General features: G+C 42.8%; 1 protein-coding gene across 10 annotated transcripts in view; it reads right to left on the reverse strand.

Annotated features, from left to right (window-relative positions):
* Nucleotides 1-21,685, reverse strand: part of PPFIBP2 (PPFIA binding protein 2) — a 129,048-nt gene that overhangs the window by 24,977 nt on the left and 82,386 nt on the right. For all 10 annotated transcript variants that reach the window (XM_015586021.2, XM_025043780.1, XM_025043781.1 and 7 more), the window contains 3 exons: nucleotides 17,540-17,671; nucleotides 4,780-4,872; nucleotides 55-166 (listed from right to left, as the gene is read on the reverse strand). In XM_015586021.2, the coding sequence (XP_015441507.1) occupies nucleotides 55-166; nucleotides 4,780-4,872; nucleotides 17,540-17,671 (337 nt within the window). The remainder of the gene's footprint in view (nucleotides 1-54; nucleotides 167-4,779; nucleotides 4,873-17,539; nucleotides 17,672-21,685) is intronic.

Consider the following 21,685-nt stretch of genomic DNA (forward strand, 5'->3'; position numbering starts at 1 on the left):
GAAAGAGTGCAGGACCCAGGGGTAACTGTATTCTGTCACAGTCAAACCAGCTACCTTTCTCTGCATGGTCACCGTGGAGAGCTGCAGTCCGGGAGAGTTGGCTGTGCAGACGCTCAATTTCTGCATCTTTCAGGGCCACCTGCTCTTGCAGCTGGGCTACCTCTGCCTGGAATAAAACAGAAAACCCACACCAGCTTAGAGGGACTATCAAAGCATAATGAAGTGCCTTGAGTCAGAGCCTGGAGCCAATGGGTCCTAGGACGTGGTAGGAAAATAGAAGCAGAGGTGCCAGAGGTGGGCGGTTAGAGGTGCACACTACCCTCCCCACCAGGTGGAGCTTTGCCAAATAAACTCATTTTTCTTGGCCATTCTGGCTCTGCCCACAGCTCTGGCTGTCCACCTGCTCTTCTCCTGCATCCTCCTACCCGATCAGGCTCTTCCCCTCCCCTGTGCTCTGTGATTGAAACACCACAGAGGTCAGAGGAGCTGGGATTGTGTATGATGGGAAGGCGCCCTTGGTCCAGGGATGAATACTCTTTCTAAAAGCGGTCTTCCTTCTCCCAAAATAGTCATGCAACATGTTTGTACACCATTGCAACAAGTGCACTCATCTTTCACTTTTCTACCCCACGTAGGAAATACAGTGGAAATCAAATTAGTACTGGTAGACAAAGAGTGAGCCAAGAGTCCCCTCCCTCAAACACTACCCTGCCCTCTGTGTATAGCCACTGCCTCTGTCCAACTCCCAGGCACCTGTGCATGCTCAACCACCCATACAAGCATTCTAGGTGTGCTGAGCACACCTACTTACTTTTGCAAATAAAGCAGGTAAGTACAGCCACACCAGTACTCACCCACATTCATATATGTACCCACAAGGCAGCTGCATTGGGTGATTCCCATGTTTCTACTAAAGAGAGCAGATTGAATTTCACACCTAATTGTAAGTGTGCTTGTCATGCCTTCCAACACTCATCAGAAGATCAGAACTGTGTAGGTCCCACCCCAAGAGGCACATTGGCTTTAGAGCCAAACAAACTTGGATTCTCTCATTTCCTATTGGGTGATCTTGGGCAAGATCCTTTCTGAGTCTTGGCTTATCTATAAAATGGGGGGAAATAGCATTTACCTTATGGGGCTATAGTGAGGATTAAATAAGATAATGTTTATGAATAACATAGCTTAATGCTTAGCAGATAGTAAGTGTTCGATAAATTCTATTATTGCTGCTCTCATCCTATTCTTTCCCTTATGAATAACTAGCTAGTTCTCTGAGCATCAAAACAGATTAAGAGGTTGAGAACTGATCCCCGAGCTAGACAATGGAGCACACAGCCAGTTCTACTCTGGCTACACCCCTTCCCATGTGGGAATACAATTGCACCCTGCCTCCATTCCTCAAGGTTAATCTTTGAACAACTCCAAGTAGCCAAATGAGCATCGGTCCTGTTGGTAGCTCTTCTTCCAAACAGACTTTGTGCTCAGCTGCAGGACATGTTAACTAAGCACCCACCCTGCCCTGGCCCTTGTGCTTGATACTTTTTTACATCAAACCTCCCACAGTCCCCATAGGAAACCATGGGACCCTGTATGTCCCTGGGGGAAAAACAGGAGTGATGCAGGATGGCCACATCTCAGAGCTATTTAGGAACCAGGCAAGGATGTAATCCTCGCCTGCTTCCAAGCCAGGGCCCCACCCACTGCAGCCTGTCTGCTTCTAAGCTAATAGGACAAATGAGGGCCACTCTTACACGGTTTAGACAAACCTTCCCTAACATCCCCAAAATGGGATAGAGATGATCATGTAAGGAAAAAAGGGCTGGCAGGGGGTGGAGTTTCCTTACTCCAAAGTTCCCCATGGAGCACTGGCCCTCTGCTCCTTTCCACCTACAGAGACAGAGTCACGTCCAGCTGTGCTAAACTGCTTGCTGAGACTCAAAGCCACGCAGCAGCATTTCATAGCTCACTCAGAGCCACGTGTCCATGGGCTTACAATTAATGGTGACAGGGCTTCTGGAAAGCTTACCCTTGGGACTCTTACTCCAAATGCCTTTCACTTCTGCAAGGGCCAGACTATTCTTGGAAGATGGTCTCTAAACCTTTCTTAAACCTCTCCATACCATTTCTTCCTTTCTTTGCAGACAGGGTAAGAGCTGGTCTCTGTTAGGAATCTGGATACCTGATGCTTGTCTGTGGGCACCACAGAGGACATCAATGATGTGGGCTTGTTGAGGCAGAGCCCAGCACCTGGCACAATGAGGTCCCTTCTCTCTGAAGCCTGCCTCTGGGTGAGGTCATCTGTTTAAAACCTTACAAACCAAGTGGCTGGGCCTAACCTCCTGTGTGTCAATTTCTACACAATAGGCCAGAAATGACAGGTGCCCTGTTATCTTTTGAGTGGTACCTATCCCCACAGCTGGGAAGTCAATAATAGCCCTGAGGCCCTCTACTTGACCACAAGGCCAGAGCATGCTGTTGCTAGAGTTGGTATCAAGCAGAGGTGGGCACTCTGGTTCTCAGCAAGTGCTGGGCCTCATTAAACCCAGGGACCATGCCCTACTGCCACTGTACTGGAAGATAAATCACCTTTAGGGACAGAGCAGCTTTATACAGAACAATGAAGAACTTTCAAAACCACCGAAAGTTTTTACTACAGGGAATCAGGATGACATAGGGAAAAGAGCATGAGTTTTGGAATGACATAGAGCCAGATCTGAACCTTACCTGGTCACTCTGAGCCTGAATTTCCTTATCAGCAAAATAAGGATAATAAGTCAATAGACCTAACCAGGGTATTTTATGAATCAGATGAGAAAAAGTGTGCAAAGGGCTTGGTATATTCTGGCACATACGAGGTGCCCGCACCTGGTAGTTATTAAATAACCCTTGGTATCTCAAAGGTCCACATGCCAAGGCAAAGAGCTTAGGTAATTTAAAAAGAAAATTACCTAAAAATGTTTGGTTTCACAAGAGAAGGTGGTATGTACAACTTCAAAGTTTTCACCAAGATGGGATTCGCTTGAGTGGAACATTATGATGGAAGGTTCTGAGCTATTTGAGAAAAATAGTGTCCCTACAACCTGAGACTGTGAAGCATAGTGCATACAAAGGTACAACTAGATAAAGACAGAGCAGTAGATAAATGGATCTGGGCTGCCTAGGGTTAGTGCTGACTAGCACTAAGATTTTAGGAAAGTTGCTTAGGCACTCTGTGCCTCAGTTTTCTCATATGTAAAATGGTTAAGCAACTATTGTACATTCGTACAATAGAACATTATATAGATTATAGTTGTCAAAATCGTGTTCAGAGTTTCCTTTTTATATAAGCATGATATGAAATTGTATATAAATTATCAGCACGAGAGAGAGAGAGAGAGAGAGAATGAATGAGAATGAACGACACCAAGACCCTCACAAGTAAAGTTCCTGGAAGGAAATATTAATAGTGGTAGCTCCTGGGTGGTATGTGAATTATTTTTATTCCTCTGATTTCATGATTTAAAAATTCTCCATAATGAATATTATTGATTTTATAATCATGAAAAGTTAACTTACAGAAAAGAATAAAAGTACAAAAGAGTAGTTAAGAAAACTCCAAGTGAAAACGAAAATGCCTACAGGGGTCATGTAGTAACACCAGTAGGTGGCGCTGCAGACACCTTAGTAAAATGGCAGGTGCGCGCCCCGCCCAGAGGCAGCCCCGCCCAGAGGCAGCCCAGCCCAGAGGCAGCCCAGCCCAGGCTCCCTCACTCAGGAACACTGCTCCAGGGTTGTGAGAGCTTCCTTCCCCACATCCCTAACTCTGTATTTCAATGCGAAATTTCCTAATATTTAAGTGACAAATAATTCCACATCTTTAAATACAATGTTCAGGCCAAAAAATTAATTGGTGGGCTGAATCCAACCCACTCATTTTAATTTCTGCATTTCAACTATTAGAGGAAATAAAGGAAGAAACCTAGGAGGGAGGGAAGAAAGCTATCTCACAAAAGAAATTAACCTTGGTATCCTTTAAATGGCAAACACCCCAGTTCAATAGAAACATTATTTGATTTAAAAAAAAAAAAAAATCAAAGTATATATCATTTGTTTAGGAATACATTCATTGCCAAAAATAAAGCATGCCTATTTTTACTTATTAATTAATTAATTAATTAATTTATTTACTTACTTATTTTCAGGATAATCCATTTATATTTTTTAATAATTAAAAAAATTTTTTCAATTACCGTGGACATACTGTATTATATTAGTTTCAAGTGTACGACATGGTGATTAGATATTTATATATGCTTCAAAGTGATCACCCCAATAAATGTAGTAAAGAATGCCTATTTTTATTATTTATTTGTTTGTTTGTTTATTTTTAAGTTTAAAAAAATGCCTATTTTTAAAAACTAATTATTAGAGAGATTACTAAACTTAAAGTGGTGTAGCTAATATAATGTTGGCCTTAATCCACCTTAGGACTCATCACTTTTTCACTTTCTCATTCACTCACTCACTCACCTCCCTTCTTGGCCCGATGTCAGCTGGTGGTGCTACAGGACTCAGCAAGAGGAAGGAAACTTACTTCAGTATCTCATAATCTCACAGGCTTTCCCCATGAGAAGAGCCCTCCTGGATCAAAGCTGTCTGCTGCACAAGCTGGCCCACTGTGCACACAGTATGGTCGGATTGCATTTTTCCATTGTAGGCTGCTGCAAACCTCAAGTTTGAACACAGAAATTCCCCACTGGGCATCAATGCCTCCCCGTAAGCATCAGAACCGCTTTTTACCTTAGTGGCCTTCAGCTTCCACTCATACTGATTCCTTTCATTTTCCAACTCTTCCACCTTGATTTTGAGGTGCCTGAGCTCTTGCAGTAACTCCTAGAGAGAAGAGGGAGAAAGACAAAATTCTGATGGTTACCAAGCAGGACATTTCCTAGATCTACAGCCCTGGTTAAGCTCATGCACAGAGGATGCGAGGGGCAGGAACAACCACGTCATGCTCCACACTGTGGCTCAAATCTTTAAACATGGTCTTTTTTCAGGAAAAGCTGTGTGGCCATTTAAAAACAAAGGCCAGGGAGTTCTTGACATAAGAAAAAGAAAACATTCTGTTTATTTTTTAGAACTTGTTTTACCTGTCCCTTTCTGACATCCACACCCTCTGCAGGGTGTACCCACATCATGGACATGTTGTGTAGGAGGGAGGACAGGAAAGGCTTTGGAGTGAAGTAAACAGAGATGTGGAAATGAGGAAGCTTCTTACAAAGTAGTGGGAAGCAGGTTAATTGGGGTCATCTCCTTGTGCTGAGGGTTGAGGAACCCAGAGAAGGGATCTCTGATCCTGAAAGCCTTCATAGAGGAAGTGACAGCCAGCAGGATGGAAATAAAACACTAAATGAACAAATGCTAAGTACCAAATGTAGAGTCCAGTCTGAGTGCTCCAGTTCAGAGGAGGGAGCTGGTTTGAAGAAAGGAGGGAGGGAGAAGGCATCTAGGGAGAGGACAGAAGACGAGGTTGGGAAGATAAGGTTGGGCCCTATTGAAAAAGCTTTTGGATGAAAATATAAAGAGTTCTAATGCCACTCTTTAGATAGCGGGGAGTCAATGAAGGTTGCTGAGTGGGGAAGTGATATATAAACAACTTGCTCATGGTGGATCTGGAATTCAAGCCTGTATCTTTGGACTCCAGGGCCCCTACTTTCTAAACTACCCCTTCAGTAAAGACGATACCACCTAAGCACCCTTGTTCCAAATGAAGGTTCCTTTAACAGACAATTGGTCTTGCTGACTGGTTCCTATCAGAAAAATTAGCATAAAAGTGATCAATCGCTTCCATAGACTTTCTGAACTCTACTCATCTAACAAACTTCCTACTTAACCTGTCCAGATGGATGGAGTGCAGGCGTCTCACAACTGTAGTGGTCCAAGCAGGACTCTTAATCCCCCTCTTAGATATTCCTGTCTCATTAAACGGCAGCCCCATCCACCTAATTGCCTGTGCAAAGCCTGAGATCCGTCCTTGGTATCTCCGTCTCCCTTTCCCTCTACACATGTAATTCATCCCTAAGCCTTGTTAACTCTGCCTCCAAGAAAATAACGTGAATCTCTCATTCTCTCCAACTCTACCCCACTACTCTGGTCTAGCACTTCATGTTGAAAGCCTGCACAGTCTCTTCATTGGTTGCTCTGTCATTTTTCCTTCTTGAATCCACCGATTCCCACGACATCCAGGGGAACAATACAATTAAAACACAAATCTGATCCCGGCACTCCCTGCTCCTTAAAGCTTATAAACTTTAACCCATGACCAACAAAGTCTGGCCTGACCCAGTGCCCTGTCTGCCTCTCGTATTACTCTCTCTCCCTGGTTATGCTCCAGTCACACTGAATACTTTTAGTTCCTCTTCCTGACATGGGCCTTCACACCTGGGCCTCTGTCTGGAACTGTTTGCTGGGTTACTTCCTGCCCATCCGTCATGGCTCACTGAAGCTTTGCTATCCCAACCTCCACACTTTATCAGGTCCCCCTGCTATAGTCTCTCATGGCATCTTGTATAACTGCTACATCATTTGTAATTAAACATTTACTGGTATAACTGCTAATGGCTAGTTCTCCTATATTGTTAATTCCAGGAGTTTTGCTAACCTTTGGCACATAGTAGGTATGCATTATTTCTTGATGAATGAACACGTGAAATTCAAGTCATCGTTTAATTGGCCTGGAGCTCTTTGCATTCTGTGTCAATCCACCAGAAAGTGATGTCGCTTATACTTGAATTTTGTAGTGTATAATTTATTAAGATTTTCTTACAGTTGAGATGAGCATTTGTTGATGCTCATTAAAAAAAAAGTCTTCCAAGCTAAGGTTATAGCATCCAGGATGTGCAGCATTAGATTTCTAGGCTTGTTGTGGCTTGCGGCTGATTCAGGAACATTCTCTGAAAACATTTCTGGCCCTACCTGAGGAGCAGCAGGCCTGCTGACAAGAGAACCAGAAGTGTGCAGGTTACTTATTGCCTGAGGGGCTGTGACTATGGGGACACAGAGTATGATCTCCAGATTCTTGTAATCTCTTTAGCACATCCTTTTTCTAAGCTATTTGTTGCCCATCATCCGCTATAAACACCAGTGCAAATTTTGACTTCTTTTAGAAGTCTTTCTGGGGTAACCCACTCAACACAGGGCATGCCCCAGCACCCTCTCAGAGCTTCCCTATCCAAATCTATACTTACATCTTGACTCTCATTTTTTCCCCCATATCTTTCAATGTAGGAGAAAATCTGCACTGAGCACTTCCCCTAATGTCTAAGTCTAGGTAGAGATTTCAATATGGTCCATAGTTGAATATGGATCATGGTGACTTCCTCCAGAGCTGAGGCAGACCCTCTGCAGTGCTCAGGGAGACTGTGACCTTGACCTTCCCTTGAGCTTCCATGTCCTCTGACAGTGGACTTTGGAAGTACAGTCTCATTTCTGTGTAGGCACAAGCACCACGCCTCACCCAGGTCACACAGGACCTGGTCACACCAATGTGGGGGGTCAAGTCCAGAATCTAGGTCAGATACACCAGAGGGCCCAGAGGTTGTGAAATCCCTCTAATGAGATTATGTGGGAAAATTTTTCTGAAAATTCCGATAATGACTTAATCACTATAGCAAATGGAAACTTGTGATCTGTTTTCTCACTGGGATAAACCTCTTTAAAAATAGACTTGAAAGGGTTCTTTCATGATGCTATCTTTTTCTTCCTCTAATAAAAAAATCATGGGAGATGAAACTTCATTTATTCTCCCAGCCCATAAGCAAGAATCAGTGTCTGAATTGTACCTGGGCAGGGGAATCCTGAGGCTTCCTTTTGCACAAATGCCCCATCACTGAAGGCGCTGGACACACCTCATCCCCAGTCCTGAGGGAGATGAGCGCCACCACCTGTCGCAGGGTTGGCCTCACCTGCTCAGACTCTGCTCAATGAGGATCACAGAGCTAACTCCCACTAGGGGAGTGAGTGAGTCCCAAGCTCTGCCCAGAGAAAACAACAGATCCCTGTTAAGCCACCGCACTCTGTTCTGGTTAGGACAAAGCCCAGCCCCTCCGCCAATGGAATGCCCAACACACACATGCTCTGATATACTTAAGTATGGTTCCTACAGGTGACCCCTCCCAACGGGCACAGTCCTGGCTGCAGGCCTGGGGCTCGGCCACACCGTCGCCAGCCGCCACCTCCTCAGGGTGGTCCCTACTGAGTAAGAGGCGCTCTTGAATCTGCCTGTGGATGTCCAGCTGCAGCCTACACATCTGCTCCTGCAGCTCACTGATCACATTCAGAACCGACTGTAGGAAGGGAGAGAAAGGAGAAAAGGCACTCAGCGTCAGTCAGCTCTCAGGCGCCAAAGTCCCTATGGGAGCAGCCCAGATGGAGGGAAGCGAGCAGAGGATGAGCAACAGGTAGCACCCAGCAATCATGATCTCTGACCACCTGCTGTCTTCGCAGGAACCAAAACACATGGCATTTTTCCTGAGGCCTGCCCCATCCCCAGGCCTGTCTTGCAGTTTGAACAAACCCCCAAACTTCTTTGTGCCATCCTGGGGGACTATCCTTGCTTATCGACATCTGAGGAACTGACTGTAGCATCAGCAGAGACAGGAGCTACAGTGCCCATGCTTCACATGCCAACTGTCTCCAAAACGCGTGCAGGTAACACACTGCACACGGCACACGCCACACACCACACTCATGCATGCTAATGTGTCCCCAACCCTAAACTCTCCCTCACATTCTATATACAAAACCTTACTCCTTCACTTCCCTCTCCAAACCTGACCCTTTTGTAGCCTCAAGAACATTTTGGCCTTTTATGGCAACTTTGAAAAATACCTGCAACCCTTGGATTTCATATCTACTCAATTCTGAACCCATATTACTAGCAGCTCTCCTGGGCTTTCCTTTATTGACTCCACATTTAGTTTCATTCTGCAAAGAGCCAAGGCCATAGTAGCCAATGGGGCTTGCAGGTGAGTGGGGAGAGACACACAAAATAACAATCACAAACAGACTGTACGCACTACAGTCAAGAAAACCACCAGTCTTTCAGGGAGCAACAAGCGACTAATTCTGTCTGAGTCAAAAGGAAGGGATAGGACAAGTCTAAGTGATGCCAAGTAGCATTCAAGACCCCTTGCCTGGGTGCAGGAGTACGTGAGATGAAGGATCATGGCCTGGGGTACAGATGATAGTGCCACTTGTGGTGATAAGGAACTCAGAAGTTGGGGAGGACTCCGAAAGTTGGGGAGGACTATGAATAGCCTATGTGGGTCACGGATAGGGATTTAAGGAGACAGTTGGCAATAGAGTAGAATGGAGGCGGGGCAGCCAATTAGACCGTTTAGCCCCTCTCTGCCCACCTTTACTGATATTCTAAGCACTGGCATCAGGCATTTAGAGGTCTACCCACTGGCACCATGGGAACTGCCCAGTCATGCTAGAAAGAGATTATCCATTAATAGTGGGAGTATTGTCTAAAAGAAGAAAAGCTCCCAGTCCATCTTGTTCTTTTCCAATGTAGAAGAGAAACTGATGGTCTGGGTGGCAGTTTGGGACTGAAAGGGCACTGAGCTAAGTCTCCTACACCAGCCTGCTCTCCTCTCTGGTGATGCCATTTCGACTGGGAGAGCTACAATGTAGTCATTGATGCCATAAGCAGGTCCCTGGCCTCCCAGCCGCTTTCCCCTTGAGTTAACTCACCTGATTTAACCCACAGACAGCCCCGGTTGTCTTCCCCCGGGGTCATCTGTCTAACAAGTTATTTCTCTATGGAGACCAGAGGATTGGGTTAAAAACTCAAGGTGACCCTTGGGGGCCTGAGTAAGCACTCTGGACCCCAGATCTTCACCCAGCTCCAATGCTGCTGGTCCCTGAACCTTGATGGAACACTGACCAATCGGGTGGACTATACTTGCCCTCTGAGGTCTGACCTGCGGTCTCAGTGCAAACACTGGGCTCTGATTTGGCCTTTGCTCCATGTGTCCCTGGGTTCTGAACATCATGTTGCCTTAGCTCAGATGCTTGACAAAGGTAGAGGATTCCTGCCTGACTGGCCTCAGCCATAAGGAGTCACAGTCTAGCTGTCTCTGCTGTCCATGGACTTGGCCATTACTGGGAAGTAATAAGTAAAAAAAAGCCTGTTTACATTTAGTTTGTTCATGGTTTTTCTTTTGAGAAGTCTCGAAGTCATCATTTAGCAGGTAGGTCCTAGGACTACCTACCTATAAGGACCAAGAAGCTGGAGGAGAAGGAATTACAGAAAAAAGAGAGGAGATGGAATCAGCAGCCCCGGGTGGAAGGCCTAGCTAAGCATGGAGGGAAAGCAAGCTGGGGGTCCAGGTGGGTTTCTAGATGAGAAACAAGATGTTGGCCTTGATCTTCTCTGTAGAGGAGGTGGCAAGTATGCCTGCTAAAATGACACAGTGAAGCAAAAAATGATACACATTTAGAATAACCACTGTAAGGCATGAGAAGTGGAAAGTTAGGAGTAGAGAAAAGCAATACCAATGATGGAGATGATGCAGCTGAGGCTAGAAATCAATTAGCATAGAGTGTTGTTTTGTTTTATTTTGTTTTTAATTTCTAACCCTCTCACCAAGAACGCTAGGGCAGGAGGTCAGATGGCTGGTTAATCAAGGATGAAGTCAAAAACAATTTTTCAAGGTAACACTCAGCCTGTTACCAGCATCCAAGCTATGACCAAAGACAGTATGATAGAGTGAAAAGTGCACAGGCTTTGTACTTGGACAGACCTGGGTTTAGTGTCAGTCTCACTTTTTTCTGTGTGATTTAGGCAAGTTATAAAACTTTTCCAAACTTAGTTTTTAAATTTGTAGAATCGGGGTCTTACTATCTCATAGGGTTGCTGGGAGGATTAAATCATGTGTGACTTAGGTAAAGCAACTGGCGTAGTGCCTGGCACTGGGGAGGATTCGATAAATGTGAGTTCTCTCTCCCCATTGCTTCTCCTTGTGCCAGCAAGTGTTTGATTCATAAGAAATGAACAAGAGAGACTGGGAGAACAACGGAAAATACCCAGCAGTCATGGGACACAGTTAGGGCCCATGGGGAACAGTTAAGGCTTATGTGACATTGATTGCTGACAACAAAAGCCCAGCAGCTCCGCACCCCGCAGCATGCTCGCCTGGTTGGGCACCCTTCTCCAAATCTCTAGCCTCTTCTAGTTCACTGGCCTTGCCTATCTTCAGGCCTGCTCTTTTCTCCTATATAAGTTTCAAGAACTTCACTTCTCTCTCACTTCTCTTGTTCCCTCCATCAATAAACCCCTCAAATGAGGAGTCTAGACCTGCCATCCCTGACTTTCATCACCTCATTCCCTGGCCCCATTCTGCAGGCAAACAAACTCAGTCTCCACCAGTCAAGGGGCACAGCTCTTCCTCAGTGCCCTCCTCCTGGGCAAATCCACAAGCATGTTCTCTGTCCAAAGGCTGCTTGGCTCTCTCTTGAAGTGTTTCCTGCTGCATCTTCAGTGATTTTGCACTATTTAGGTTCTTCTGACCTCTTTTACTCTTATTCTGCCAACTTACCTATCAGTCTAGTCTGTATATGTTTTTATAAATTCCATTGTCAACTGATCCATTTAGTTTTGCTTTGGATTCTTGTCATTACAACTTCAAGGCTTTCTATGTCAGCATCGAAATTATGGACTAAAAATACAAAACAGGCAGAAGGGCTAAGGGCAGATTATTGTTACCCTCACAATAGACAGTATTTATGTACTACTCATTATCACTTGGGTACCAATATATCTACTTTCACATTCATCCTATATTCCTCTATGTTATCCATAAGACTATCTCGAGCAATGTTTTTGCAAAGCCTTGCAGAAGCAAGGGTTTACCAGATCTATAAGACATATTTCCAGCCAAGTCGATGAGGTCAATCTGATGTAACTCTCAATGGACACAGATCCCAACTTTGTCTTCTAGCTTCTCAGAAACTATCATAGGGTTGACCTCAAACTTCATAGACTAAATTTTATAAAACCCATCTAACTTTCTTTGTCATTATGAAGAAAGAGAAGAAAAAGGAGAAAATGGTTTACTTCCAGGTTTTTAACAAATCACTTGATTTCCCTGATTTCTTAAAGTTCGCTTATAGCAAGCAGTTTGTGGACCACTGTCCTAAGTTCTTTGCACTTATCAGAGGAATCACTGGAATCGAGCCCATTCTTTCTTTGATCTTACTGAGAATATAACATTTAACATAAAGTCTTTCTACTGTCCTCAGTATTGTCCTTTTGTGTGGGGTTCGCCCTTCCCGATGCTGTTCGTGCAGGTGCGCTTTTATTTGTTCTTTCTATCTTTTGTACGAACCTCTTTGAAAACTAATTTCTCCCAAAGTACTGTTAAGCATTTTTTGTTGGTATTATTTGAGAGATTGTTCAATTGGACTGTATTATTTTTAAATAGTTTAATGTTCTTGAGTCATCGTCTATTCTATTTCTGAACTTTCAAAGTTATAATTTGCCAACGTCCACAATGCATGTTTGTCAATGCCTAGTTTTCCCCTCTCTTGCTGTCAAGAACTTCAAAATAACAATGACCACTGTCTCTCAAGGTACCCATCACTTCTACTTCATAAACTAGTTTTCTCCTTTGCTTCAACATTAGAGCTAGAGTGGCAGTTTTTCCAGTTTCTTTCTCTACCCTCTGGTGGAAGCTATAAACAAGTGGGGTGGAGTGGGGGGGCGGGGGAGGTTTGGGAGAGGGACCAAAAGCCAACCTTTCAAATATTTAAGTGTTTAGTTGGAGATTTTTAGGAGCTATCCAACGTGCTGTTTCCTTCCACTATTGCCTCTTATCTGTCTCAATCAGTCTGGGATCTATATCAGGAGCACATCTGCTCGGTGTGACCTTATGGTATGCCCCAACACTGCTGGGACACTCTCCTTTAATTCTCTCTATCGGTAGAGTGGTGCTGTTTTCCAAGGTATCTATCCTCAGGCTTAGTATTTCAACTTACTTTTATAATGCTTTATCTCCAGGGCCAGCCCATCTCTTCTCTTGACAGGTCTGTTTACCTCTCATAGGGCAGAGTCTTTTGTACCTGTGTTCCATTCTTGGGTCCCACGTCATGAAGTTCAAGTGACATTTATGAGGTTCTAATTGTCAATCTGGTTCTTTTCTATGTGAAACTACTGGGCACCTCCTATAATCACAGATTTTCCCAGCCCATCCTACCTGTTAAACTTGTTCACAATTTTACTTAGTTCTTTCTCTCCTCTTCCTTCGTGCTCAGTTTGATAGTGTCCTGGCACTCTTATACATCACAGGAGAGAATGTAATCTCTATACTCTACAGGGCAATTTGAAAATACCTGTCAAAATTTCAAGTGCATATACCCTTTGACCTATCAAATCCATTCTAATAATCTCACACATGTACAAGTATTATTTGTAAGAGTAAATACTTGGAAACAACTTAAATGTTCATCGAAAGAGAACTGGTTAAATAAACTAGGGCATAGACAGACAGTGGAACAATATGCAGACATAAATATGAACGAGGAAGTTTTTTAATGAGGGGAAATGTTTGTGTGTATATATATTTATAGATAGGCATAGACAGATATCCAAATAAATATGCTTGTCCATGCATAAAATAACTCTGAAAGGTTAAGAAACAAACTGGTGACATTGACTCCTGACTGCTAGCTGAGGGACAGGCATGGAAGGAGACTTTTTGCTGTATATACCTTTGAACTATTGAGTTTTGAAATGTTGGCTAACATTTTTTTATTCTAATAAAAATAAGTAAACAAAACAACATAAAATAAAAACAAGAATAATAATACTCTCCAAGTCAGGCCAGCTCTTCTCTGAGCAAACACAATCTTCCCAGCCCTTGCTTTGTACCCCGAGTCCATCATTCTGGTTGCCCAGGTCAGAAACCATGATCCCTTCTTTCCAAGGTCCTAACCATGGGAAGAAAGAAGGGATGACACCAAGTCTTGTGCCACAGGACATTCCATTTTCTGCCAGAAAATCCTGAAGATTTCCTTCTGGTTCTCTTCATACTTGTGCATATCCCTGATTGACTGGGCTGACCCAGCACATTCTGGATCCGTAGCCTCTCCTACAGGCTGCTCTGGTACCCCTTGCAAAACTCTTTGGGGCCCACAAAGGGATCCAGTGGTAGGCCTCCCTGCATCCACAGTGCTTAGAGAAGCCAGCCTCCCTCTTCTAGGAAGATCTCTCTAGGGACATGGCTTTGACACGATGGGCCACCCAGGGGTTTTCCTTTGCCTCTGGATCTCTTTCTTTCATGTTCTTTCCTCGTAATTCCAGTATTTACTTTCTGCAGTCCTGCTTCTCAGGAGTAAACCTAATCGATCCAAACTTAGGTTCCCTGAAATGACCCGGAACCATCGCAAAAGGCTGATAAGAAAAAGTAAAGTAAATACGAGAAACCCGGTAATCACCCTCACCTCATTTAGGCCGCCGCTAACTGACCCCAGAGCAAGGCTGGATGTTAGTATTCTCTCCATTTGATGAGAAACCTGCCCTTCACAGTCCTCAGGTTTTATAGACAACCATGTGTAATCATTCCTACAACTACAGGCAACAGGATACTGGCTTAGGGTGAGATCAGAAACAGACTGAAAGAGTAGTTGGCAATGCTCTCGTTAATAGTATCTGGGTTTTTTTTTCTTCTTCATTGAAACATTAAAAAAAAAAAAGAATTTGAGGATAAATTCTGAGCTCCATGGAGGAAGTTTATTACAGATCTGGCTACCTAAAATAAAAAAAAAGCTTCCTTCCTTTTGCAAACCACAAATAATCAGGCCTTAGGCTAAACACATGCACTGGAAAAAACAGCAGTGGTGCAGGATGGAAAGCAGCATTCCTTTTACTCATGAAACTGCAACCTCTGGTAACCTGAGCTAGCTAAATGTCTCCCTCAGAATAAACATCTCCATGCACAGGCCAGTAGTGCAGCTTAAGCAGCACTCTTCATGTTTTTAAAAGCCTCTGGCGCTCAAGGTAGTTAGTTACAAATAGTAGTGGAGGTTCTGGGCATACTAGCAAAGACTATGTTCAGTTACAAGAATGAGAAACTGTTTTAGGTCATGTGGCTGTTCACTGACTATCACAGGACTGAACAGCCTAAAGAATTCCTCCACGTGAAAACCTGATGTTTGTATTAGCAACTGGGGAGGGCTGTTATCTGATAGGACTGACGCCAGCAGCTCAGGGTCTATGTTGCCTCAGAAATGAATAGCCTAATGGAAAACAAAAACCAAAACTCAGATTGAAAAACAATCCTTCAAAAAGAAAGAAAGAAAGCAAACAGTAAAATTACTGCTTTAGCTATACTTGGCCCAGAAGTGAGAGCTCTCTATCCTTCCTATCTTCCCTAGAAAGGAATTGAGCTGCCCCGGCTTAGTACTAGCTCTGCATGTTGCCACAGATGGATTGACTCTCTCACATGCACATACGCCCATGTGTGGGTAAATGCTCCCTACAATGGCTGGTTCAGAACAAGGTACGTGACCCAAACTGGCCCAATAGGACACAATTCTGGGGCTTTTGCTGGAAACTTTAAGAAAGAGAATCTTTCGGCAGGGGTTGCCAGACTGGTAGGATCTGGAGCTGCTGATGGCCATCTTTGTCACCACATGGGGAGAGACTTCCTGAGAATAAGACTAAAACAGAACCAAGTGATACACTAAGACCAGTTTCTAATGACATCATGAGGTCATGTGCTATTGGATTTTTAAACCCTGGACTCTTCAAGTTGTGTGACCTAATGACCCTCCTACCCTTTAAAAAAAATTATGTGGTTTCGAGTTGAGTCTCTGCCACTTTAAGCCTTCTTACAGAATCTATCGAATTCTTCCCCTAAAGCCCTAACGTATGGTCACATGTAATCACACATCTTGAAACACTGGTAAAATTAACTCTAAACCTGGAGAAAATTGAATTGCTTCTCTGTGAACCTTTAAGAAGCTAAGTCTATTCAACTAACCCTTTAGACAGATAAGCTTTCAGTCTGTGTGACCTTTGCCATATATAAATAATGTATCTAAGGCTACATTTCCATTTTCAACATGGTTAACAACAAGATCAGTAAGTGATGCATAAAAGCTGGCTATTACTATGTGTCCAACTCTATGCCAAGGACTATATGTACATGAACTCATTCCCTACTCAGAACAATCCAGGAAATAGAAAGTATGTATTACTATCTCCATTTTACAGAAGAAATAGAGGTTTGGGAGGTTAAATCACAAAGATCACAAAGCTACTGAGTAGCTGAGCTTGGATGATAGCCAGGAGATCTGATTCAGGAGCCTGTACTCTTAATCACTGGAAGATGCTATCCTCAGGTTAATGGAGAAAACTTCTTTTGGCTACTTATTTCTTACTAATGAGCATGTTCTCAAAAGCAATGCAAGAAATATGCCCCACAGACTACGAGTGTCTCAATGGCCAATGTTTACCTTGCAAACACAGAAATGTGTCAGGTTTCAATGCACAATAACGTTAGCACTTAATAGAAAAAAACAATATCCATCTTTAGATTTTAGAGATGCCTAAATGGAGGAAGGATAAGCCAACTACATATGAAATGCCAGAGATTATGATAGGGACTTTACTTTCATGATTTTATTTGGACTTCAGACAGTTATTCATTTTACAAATAGAGAAACTGAATTTCAAAGAGATTAGGTAGCTAACTTGTTGAGGTCTATAAAGCTATTAAGCAGTTAAATCAGTAAGTGAGTCAAGGTGTTTCTAAACCTAAGCCTATCTTCCCTCCACACCCTCAAGTTGGGATGTGGAATATAGGGACCAGCAGGTAGAGACACATGGAAGATAGTTATCTAATGTTTAAATAGGCTGTTCTCTCTTAAATAAAGGAGCTCAAAGCCTAAAATTCTCTAAACGTTTATCCAAAAAAGGAGTCTGGCATTCTCTAACCAATGGCATATGGAGCCTGGAAAAAACAGAAGCAAAAACAAACCCAGGAAAACATCCTCTTAAGAGAAGGCCTGTGCATGGGCTCACTCATATGACCTATTGGGAGAAAAGAAACACAAAATCTAAGGATTCCATTTGGGTCAGTGAAATGCATATCAGACTCAGATATAGTGACTGTGGCTTACTGAGCAGCTGACTTCATCCCAAGACAGGGTTATTACCTTGGATTTCACAGAAGGCATCTGTGTCCCACCACGTCTTGTCTGATCCTTCCCACACTCCTGCTTTCCTTTCTATCCTTGTCAGCAGCTTTAGGGAGGATAAAGCTTTAGAGCCAAAACTGGGTGGTTTGGGCATTGCTAAAATTTGCAGCTACAGCAAAACCTGATAACTTGGTATTAACAGATCATTGTGTCTCTAGTGCATAGATGTTTGTCGCACCCAGCAGCTGCCAGGGTTGGGGTTGACCAGATCGTCTGAGTCCACATTAGGATAGCTTCCCCTGATCTGAGCTTAGGACACTATGGGTCCTCCTGGAATCTGGTGTATCACACTCACCTCTGCTTTTCTCTGCTTCTCCTCTTGCTCTCTCTGCTCCTTCTCCATGCCAACCAGCTTGAGCTTCAGCTCAGACACTTCAGTCATCAGATCGAGCTTCTGAGTCTCAAGAGATGTGCGACTTAGCAGCTCCTGCAAGCAAAAACAGATCTTAAACTCATAAACCTCCATGGCAACAAAGACGACTCAAGTTCTATAGCACAAAAGCCAATCTCTAAGTCATGTTCGACAACACAGAGTTGTGACTGCATATAAGCTACAGGCCTATTAGGGATGGACCTGGGATGATAATCAGTCATTCGGAATAGTACAGCCCCTGCCATAACCCACTATGCTGAGAGACAAGTGAGCAACATTTAAATAAAAATTTTCACACAGACACCATTATTCATTATTTCTGAATAGAGAAAAATGAACACATACTCTCGAAGAACTAAATTTCTTCACTTCTATTTTAAGGCAAAGCAGCTGGCCCTTCTCCAAAAAAACAAGCCTATGACAATATATTTTTCAAAACCAATTATTTCCATATCACCTCCTTAATGTGCAGCACAGCCTTCAACACATCTCATTATCAGACCTCACTGCAATGAGCCCAGAAGTGAGCTTGAGCATATAGCAGAGGTTCAATGAATATATACTGAATGATTATATTAGAATCTTATTATTTGAGATGATCTTTCCTGGGCTGTACCAAAATTACAACTTGGCCACTATGAGATGTCAGTAAGAAGACTATTATTTCCTTATTGTGAGGACTTCTGATGGGAGGTTGAGAGGCTATTACTAGTCCTGCCATTTGTAGAACAGTAGTAGACAACAAGTTGCCATTAATATACACTTAATTTGCATAATTAAGGCAAAATACAAAAGGGATAGCCAAAACACCTTCCAAGAACTACTAGGAATTATGAAGAATCTCAAAAATCAGGAGCATTTCCCAAAGTCCAGAAGCAATATGTTTCTCCATTGGTAAAAAGCAATGTTCCATGAGGTTCAAAATCCTTGGCAGACATTGAATACATAGGTCCTTGAAAGAGAATGTAATATGGAGATCAACTAGGAGATCAACAAGCCAAATGAACAGAAGGAAAAGACACAGTATCCTGCCATGGTCTGAGCATTCCGTAACATCTTGGGCAGCCCAATTGAGTACAAGAACGGTAATCTCAACACTATTCTAACCCAAACAGCTGTGATTTCACATATTCTGAACGGTCCTCAGATCATGAACCAAAAAACACAGGACAGAGATTTTAATTTAGAATATGTGATTCCCTATGGCAAAAGGCCCTCAGTACCTCAGAAAGCCAGGCTACAAACTGTCCATCTGCTAATCTGAAGGGATGAGTATCTAGAAGCCATATTAGCAAAATGAGCTGAGGACTGGACTGAGAAGGCCAGCTCTTCCTGGGCCACCAGACTTAAAGATGGCTTACAGGGCAGAGACGGCAGTACTGTCATGCCAGAAATGTGGATTACTTGGTCATGAAGAGTCAGCCAGATAAGTGTATACAATGAAGTTGGGGACTTGGGGGACACAGATTCACTGAGTGTCTCCTCTGTGCCAGACACCATTGGGTACTTTACATACATGCTTTCCATAAACCCTCCCAAGGATTTGGTAGTAAATATTATTATCCCAACTTTACAGATAAGGAAACTGGCCCAGATATTGACCTATCTTGGCCAAGGACACATGACAATCAACAGCAGAGTTAGTTTTCAAACCAAGGTCTGCTCACTCCAAAACTTATTTTTATTTAACGTATCACATTGTTTCCCAAACAGAGGAAGAAGTCCAAGAATTTTAAGGAAAATTAAAAATACATGCTGAATAAAAGGCAATCAGCAAATATCCACTGAACCCAGGAAATACTCATTCAAATGGACAAGATTTTGTTGAGTACATATTGTCTACTAGGGCCTGGTGTTAAGGCTATACAGAACATAAAAGGCCCTAAAGGTTACTCCCTGGGTGAAGACAATGGCATCTCTGAGTTGAGTATCTTAAGATGTAATCCTTCCCCACACTACCTATTTACTCCTACCTCCTTCTTCCTCGTCCCCACCTCCCTCTCTGTCTCCACCACCTCATAATTCTGTTTATCTCTTCATCCTTCCATCAACTTGCTTATTCCAAAAAGGATTTGAGGCACTTAGCAAAACAGACAATTCAAGTTAAAAAATAAATCATAAAAAATAAAGCAGGTAAGAAAAGAAGTAGAAGTCAGAGTTATAGCCGGTATAAAAGTCATACCCTAAAGTTCTATATACAGCTAGAGATGGACTATAATGTGTATGTGAGCTTCCCAGCCACCAATGCAAAAATGAAAAGGAACAATTCTACAAATTAAGGTCCATGAGATAACAATTGCTTTGGAGTGCTGAGAACAGAGAAAATATTCTTCCATGAGACGTCACCTGTTTATTCAACAAATATGTTTTTAAATATCTACCAGATGTCAAGGCCTACGGGATGACAGTTAAAAGCATAGCCTCTGTTGAGTGCTTGAGTATCTTAAGATAATACTCATGCTGTTTGTCTAATAACCAGCATTCAAGATACTGCTTTGCTGGGATTCCTCAAAATGTCTTTCTTGAAAGCTAAGAATCTACTCTACTTCCATTATTGCCAAAATCCCTCTAGCTGTTTTAATTGCCAAGTTGTAATTGGCCACGCCAATGTTCCAGCTGACAAGGATAATAACCTAATTGTTCACACTAAAGTTCCAATAGTCATGCCAGGGTTCCAACTGGTCACTCTAACATTTCAAGTGGACATTCCAGTTGGACACACCAAAGTTTTAATTAGAAACCTGAAGCTGCTTAATTTCACATACTCCACTGATAATTAAACTTTCACCAGGCGGCCTCCAACAGAGGTTATATACTGTAACCTCTTCTTCATACATGTCTTAATTGGATATAACTACTCTACATTCTCAACTACTCCTTCTACTTCCAGCATAAGTTGAATCTTGACTTTTGCACAATACGATACATACCCCCCATCATCTCTAGTGGAGACCACTCTGTTCTAACAACCTGACTTACAGAACACCTTTCTCCCTGCTTCAAGACTGCTTCCAGATCACTATCTGTCCCTATTGATCTCTGTGTCTGCCCTCCTCTGCTAAGGCAGCACCACTCAGTTATATCACATTTTCCCCAAATATCCAGAACCCACTATAGTCTCGCATTGTCCTTGTGGCTTTTGTCTTTTAATCAACAGTTTCTTTACATACTTCAGGCACATTCCGTCTCCTCAGCAACTTCAACATCCTTGTTTATCTTCCTTTCAACGTCCACTCTGGCTTCACATTTCTCGAACTCAACACCAACAAGCTTTGCTTCCACTTCATCTTAGGTTTTCAGCAATATGGCTACAACCTGGCCCTCATCTTTGTCCAGAATGCATTTGCTCTGCTCCTAAAATGTTCAGTTCTGAAGTTCTCTCCTCTGGCTACAATCCTCTGACCTTTCAACTGTCCCGTTTCCTCAGTCGAATAATCTTTAAGTTCTTCTTCAGTGGCTGCTAGTTACTTAATAACTCTCTATTTTCCTAGTTTATTGACTTCCTTTAAGCATTATTTGCTTTCTTATCTGCTCTATACCTTGAGATTAATCATTTCAGTCATATCATATTAGCACCAGAAAATCCCTCATCCAGCCCATCTCTGCCCGTAGACCTAAAGTGCATTCGATTTACCAGAGCCCAGGCCATGCCAAACCTCAAAGTCTTTTGTTTATGTTTCTACTCCCCATGACCTGAGAATTGCTGGTAAAAGTCACTTAATGACATCAAGTGGTTTCTGCACAAATTTAATTACAGCTGATCTTCCAATACTGCCCGACAGAACTTGTATTCATTCCTTTCAGAGATCATTCCAAATCTTTTCCATTCTCCTCAATCTCTAAACCCCACCCTATCCCTCACTTCTCCTCAAATAACCTCTCTTCGTATTTACTGAAAAGATTTTTAAAAATCATCTGATCATTCATTGAACTTATATCCTTTCTATTTCAAAGTTTCCCAGAATCGTCTTTCATTCATATCTCTTAAATCTATGTCTTAGAGAAAGCCAGCCCACACCTTCTTTCCAAGTTTAGTCTGACAGAACTGTACATAGCCAATTTCTCTCT

This window comes from Pteropus alecto, unplaced genomic scaffold (genome assembly GCF_000325575.1).
Source record: "Pteropus alecto unplaced genomic scaffold, ASM32557v1 scaffold402, whole genome shotgun sequence".
NCBI lineage: Eukaryota > Metazoa > Chordata > Mammalia > Chiroptera > Pteropodidae > Pteropus > Pteropus alecto.